General features: G+C 36.4%; 1 protein-coding gene across 1 annotated transcript in view; it reads left to right on the forward strand.

The window, feature by feature from the left end:
- Nucleotides 1-5,612, forward strand: part of LOC125206625 (LRR receptor-like serine/threonine-protein kinase FLS2) — a 12,386-nt gene extending 6,774 nt beyond the window's left edge. The window contains exons 5-7 of the mRNA XM_048105865.1: nucleotides 177-320; nucleotides 2,289-2,432; nucleotides 5,485-5,612. Coding sequence (XP_047961822.1) covers nucleotides 177-320; nucleotides 2,289-2,432; nucleotides 5,485-5,612 — 416 coding nt within the window. The remainder of the gene's footprint in view (nucleotides 1-176; nucleotides 321-2,288; nucleotides 2,433-5,484) is intronic.
- Nucleotides 5,613-5,994: the final 382 nt, after the last annotated feature.

Here is a 5,994-nt window from a genome sequence, read left to right on the forward strand (position 1 = left end):
CTATTTTTTGTGGACGGAAGGAATAAAAATTTTCACCTCGGAGTTAGGTATAATTTGTTTGTGACTCAGTCAATTACAAAGAAGATGTTGTAATTTTACAAAATAGAACCCGTTACATGAGGGACTAAAAGACTAACTATAGGAAGTGACTAATTTGAACACTCTATAATTTGTAGGTAATATTCCACCAACTATATGGAAATGCAAACATCTTGAGATATTGTACTTAAACAACAACAATCTCAGTGGAACCATCTCTCGTGCAATTGGAAATACAAGCATGCTTAGAGAGTTGGACTTGTCGTACAATCATTTCACAGGTATCTATATTTCATCCTTTCTTCCTTTTGTTTATCACTTCCTCAAATTATTTTGACGAAGTTTGATGCTTAATTTCTCACACGAATTTTACCAATTAAACAACTTATCCTTTTTGGCTTCTATGTACTTTTTTATGATAACAAAAATCTTTTAGTAAATACATCCCGTCAGGAAAATATTAAATAACTATTTTTTTCAAATTAATAAGAATAATCTTCAATTTGACTAGATTAATAAGGGTTCCATTTAATTTATTACAAGCATATAATTAGCATGTGTATTATTGTAATGTACTTGGGATACATTAATGGTTATCGAGGTATAAATTTCTTCTTACTCCAATATGTGGTTCTAATGTAATCATCAAAATCACTAATTTGTACTCCTTCTGTCCTATTGAAAATGACTCAATTTTTTTTTGTCGCACCCAAAATGACAAATTACTAAATATAGAAACCCCTTTATCTGTAAATTATTTCCTATCTCTTACTTTATTCTCCCCGTTTAACACACTAAATAAATCTGCATATATCAAATTCCATACAGTCCAAAGAAAGGGTCATCCTTCTTTGGACAAATGGAGTATGCAAAATGGATCATGATCTATTTGTATATGGCTTCTCATTATGTTTATTTTATAACTTCAGGAGGAGTTCCAACATAAATTGGAAATCTTTCGAGACTAGAGATATTAAACATTGACAATGCTTCTCTAACCGGAGATATTCCATCTTCAATCTTCAACATGTCTTCCTTGACATACTTGAGCTTATCTGACAATAGCTTGTCAGGAAGTATCCCAACTTTCCACAATCTACTGAAGCTTGAGAAGTTATATATTTATAATAACATGTTGAAAGGTATGTTTGTCAATCCCATAATTAATATATGTCGCAAATGTATTCCTTATCTGGATAAGGTTATTTGATTTTGAGATACAAACTAGTCACGGTACATGCACAAGTAGAGGTGATCAGATCATATTTAAAAAATTGGTAACCAAAATTAATCAAATCAAAGCAATATTTAAATTCCGCATCCTAATGGCTGGAAAATGTCATTCTAAAATCTTGGTATATTTATCCAAAAATACTGATCTGTGTACTCCCTCCTTTCCTTCATAGTTGAGTCATTTTTCTATTTCGGGAAGTTCCCTCATAGTTGAGTCATTTCCATATATAGTAACTTTTTACTCTTTTTTACTTTACTCTCTTTTACTTTATTCTCTCTACTTTTTCTCTTTCTTACTTTATTCTCTCTACCTTTTTCTCTTTCTTACTTTTTTATCTATTTATTTAACACACTCAACATTAATTTTTTAAACTCCGTGCCGAAAAGTTCCGCCTCAACTATAAGGGAACGGATGGAGTACTTGTTATTTTGTTTTTGGTAAGTGTATTAAGCTACACAGCAATTCAGTTATTTTGAACAGTTCATTCAACAATTACACAAGATTACAAAAACCAACAATAAGCAAGATTGATCATTATCTACGTACTAGTATACTTCAAAAGCTTATCTACACATAGTTAAAGTGGAAAGAAAAAAAAGTAAATAACTAGAAAAAAATTACGCCTCCGTCCACAAAAAATAGACAAAGTTATAAATAATACGGGTTTTATTGCGTAATTGATAAAGTAAGAGAGATGGAGGAAAAATATGATGGTAAGTAGTGTTAATGAATTGTGGGGTCCACATTTAGAATGATGTGTGTGGTTATTATTGGTTTACACTTTCGATTTTTAGAATTAGTCTACTTTGGTGGACTATCCAAAATGGTAAAACTTGTATATTTTTTGGATGGAGGAGGGAGTAAAATATTTCCACCTCGGAGTTAGGTATAATTTTTTGTGAATACAGTCAATTACAAAGAAGATGTAGTAATTTTACAAAATAGAATCAATTACATGAGGGACTAAAAGACTAACTATAGGAAGTGACTAATTTGAACACTCTATAATTTGTAGGTCATATTCCACCAAATATATGGAAATGCAAACATCTTGAGATCTTGAGCTTATTCAGCAACAATCTCAGTGGAACCATCTCTCGTGCAATTGGAAATATAAGCATGCTTAGAGAGTTGGACTTGTCGAACAATCATTTCACAGGTATCTATACTTGATCCTTTCTTCCTTTTGTTTAAAACTTCCTCAAATTATTTGAATGAAGTTCAACCTGAAGTTCGATACTTAATTTCTCAAATGGATTTTGCCAATTAAATAACTTTTCCTTTTAGGCTTCTATATACTTCTAACATTTTTTGTGATAACAAAAATCCTTTAGTAAATACATCCCGTCAGGAAAATTTTAAATAACTCTTTTTTCAAATTGATAAAAAATTCTTCAATTTGAGTAGGAGAATAGTGAATTAAGGGTTCTATTTAAATTATTATATGACATGGAATGTGTAATATTGTACTGTATTTGTCTAAAAAAATAGACAATTTTACCATTTTAGATCATCCACCAAAATTAGACTAATTCTAACTATGGAACGTTTCAAACCAATATTAACATTACACATCAATCTAATTGTGGATCCCACAATCTAGTAACACTATTTCCACCACATTTTTCCTCGCTCTCTCTTACTTTACCAATTGTGCATTAAAATTAGTGTCATCAACATCTTTATCTATATTTTTTGGACGGAGGTAAGTATGGAAAATGAATTACAACAGATTGGCACTTTGCCAATACTTGAGACTTTCAGCGTATTTAGTATGGATCCATCCCATTGTCCTTATTCAACATATCAACAATGAAGGAGTTCCAAATTTCGTACAATGAATTTTCTGGTACTTTTCCATTAAATATGGGGAACTCACTTCCCAATCTTGAATCGCTTCTTTTGGCTAAAAATATAAAATCTCATCTAAAAAACAAGAGGGACACCACGCATTATTATCCAATCAATTTCGTTTATCTCTTTTTTCCATTGTCCTGTTGATTTTGTCCAAAAACAACATTGTATGTTCAACACTTTTCTATGATGACAAACATAAGATGTTACTATGTTAAGAGCCTACTTCTCTTAACAAAGAATTCATGTCACGATACACACGCAATACCACAATTCCGGCGCCCTCAACATTACGGTCGGCGGCTGATTCTCCATGCTGGCGCGGAGGTCTCTACGTCGGCAGCAAATTAGGGTTTCAAGAGTATTACGCAAGTAATTTGGGCAAATAATTCTTCATTAATTGAATATGGAATTAATGAAATCCCTATTTATATTATCTAAGGATCCTAGGGTTGGTTCGACTTAACCCTATTCATCGGGAAAAGAACCAACAAAGAAAAACCTGACGGGGCTTATAAAACGCTCGACTCCATAATGTTTGCAAATATAAATAAAAAAAATATTCAACAATAAAGAAAAACTAAGAAAGCTAAAACTAAAGATATTACGCACCTCACTTGGAGGCGTAATTCTTCAAGAAGTCCGGGGCTTGAAGCTCTCCCTTGGCCTAAGCTTCCGGATGATCGTCTCCTTCTCCCATGCTACGGTTTCTGGCACCTCTTCCTCCTCCGACAGTCTTTCCGTCGTAGCTGTTGTCTCCCTCTCTATCACCTCCACGTCTTCTCTCAAATCATCTCCTCCGTCGATGTTGTAGACGATCGACAGAGTGGAGTGTCTATAACAACTCCCCCCTCTTAAAGCTCTCTTTGTACTCAAGGGAAAGAGTTGGAAATCGTTTTCTCATCTCCGTCAAAGGCTCCCATGATGGAGACTCTGGACCATTGAAGAGCCTGGGGTCAGCGAGGTGTGTTTAAATCAATAATGTCCCGATCCAGAGAATCCACTAGATACTGGGTCTAGGAACCCATAGAACTTTTGGGTTACTTGTCGTTGGGCACATAATCACTTCCTTAGCTTTTCAAAACCCTCAACCCGCTATGCTAAAAAGGTTAGTACAGGAAGCAGAGTTCGAATCCACAGAGACAGATGCGTAAGTAAACACGCTAAAAGATCTGGAAACTATTTTTGGTTGCTGCCATGCAATTTTCTCGGGGTTGAGATTTAATTCCTAGGCTTGGGAAATGAAATGTTCTATTCTAACAGCTAGATCTACGCAGAGACAGCATAACATGCATAATAACCAAAAGCATTTGAAACAACTACTGGACTTGGTAAACGACTTCCTAAACTAGCCTAGACAGAGGAAAAACGAAACGTGGGGACCATTTCCCTAAACAGCATAGTACGACAGAATAAAGCTGCGAATTAACCGACTAAAGGACTAACTAACATCGACATCATCTTCTCTAACTTTTATCACGAAATAACCAATGCAAAACAGAGCAAGCAAGGATCGAAACTGGGCAACGAAATTAAACCGATTAACACAAAGAACTACTAAACTAAAACAGATCTACAATTACTAGACGAGGTAAACACACAAACAGAAATTAACTATCGTAACCATGCATACGTGAACAGATTCAGACATCGGACACTTCATCCACTCCGGATCCAAGCCATCCACAACAATCAAACACTATTTTCATCTCCAATCTTCACAGATCCAAACAAAACCAACCAATCAACTACAATTCTCCGCACAATTCAAACTCCAACATCAGATCAAACATCAACAAGCATCGAAAGCAAGAGGAAATGTAAAGATAGCAGAACAGAAATGTAAATCCCATAACAAAATAGTGCAATATCCAACGAGATTAAAACATAATACAACCGAGCTTCGAACAGCGAAGACTTGGGAAATCCGAAATGTAAACAGAAAGCAAATAAACGATTGTATCTTCGCCTCCGTGGAGACGGTGTTACACCACAACTGAATCAGAAATGTGAACCCCCCAAGATGATTCCCCTAAAGGTGTGTGTAGAGAAAAATGGAAAAGCTAAGTTAAGAGCCGATGTTGAGAAAAAGATGATCTTCATGTTGAACGCGTGCTCTTATTTATAGTGGGTAGAGCTTCTAAACTATTCTTGTGATTCCCATTTTGCCCTCCGTTTGGATGCTCCTTCGTTTAGCAACTCTTCTCTCTTCTGTTCACTTCTCCCGCTAACTTCTTCTTCCGGTAATCTTCTTCTTTTTCCTGGGGCTGGCGGTTTCTCTACACACCTGGCTTATAAAATCTTGTTAGACCTACGAAATCACAGAATTTATCCACATAAACAATGCATGAAATTAGCCTTATCAACCATCCGACCATTTGACCATCACGTGCTCGACTGCTGCTCCATTATCCCAGAGGACTTGGGAGTCGATAATCGACACCGGATGGGTGAGTGGTCTGCTCCTGAAGAACTTGGTCGGTAGGGGAACGACTGGATCGTCCTTCACGAATGCTCATTGTAGACTGACGTGGAACACGTTGTGAATGCGACTACCCTCCGGCAACCGCAGCTTGTACGTTACCGGGCCGATACGCTGCAGGATTTCGAATGGCTCGTAAAACCACTTAGCCAATTTCGCGGATATCGGCCCGTAAAACCGCTTAGCCAATTTTGAATGTTGGCGATACGGTTGCAATTTCAACCACACCAAGTCGCCCACTTCAAACTCAATATGGCGCCTATGCTTATTTGCCGTCGCAATCATGCGCTGCTGCGCTCTCAACAAGTTTTAACGCAACTCAATAAGCAGCTCCCCACGCTGCCGTATTAGTTCCGCCACGTTGGGGAGGGGGTCTTAGCCGAAG

Source organism: Salvia hispanica, chromosome 2, assembly GCF_023119035.1.
Source record: "Salvia hispanica cultivar TCC Black 2014 chromosome 2, UniMelb_Shisp_WGS_1.0, whole genome shotgun sequence".
Classification (NCBI taxonomy): Eukaryota; Viridiplantae; Streptophyta; class Magnoliopsida; order Lamiales; family Lamiaceae; genus Salvia; species Salvia hispanica.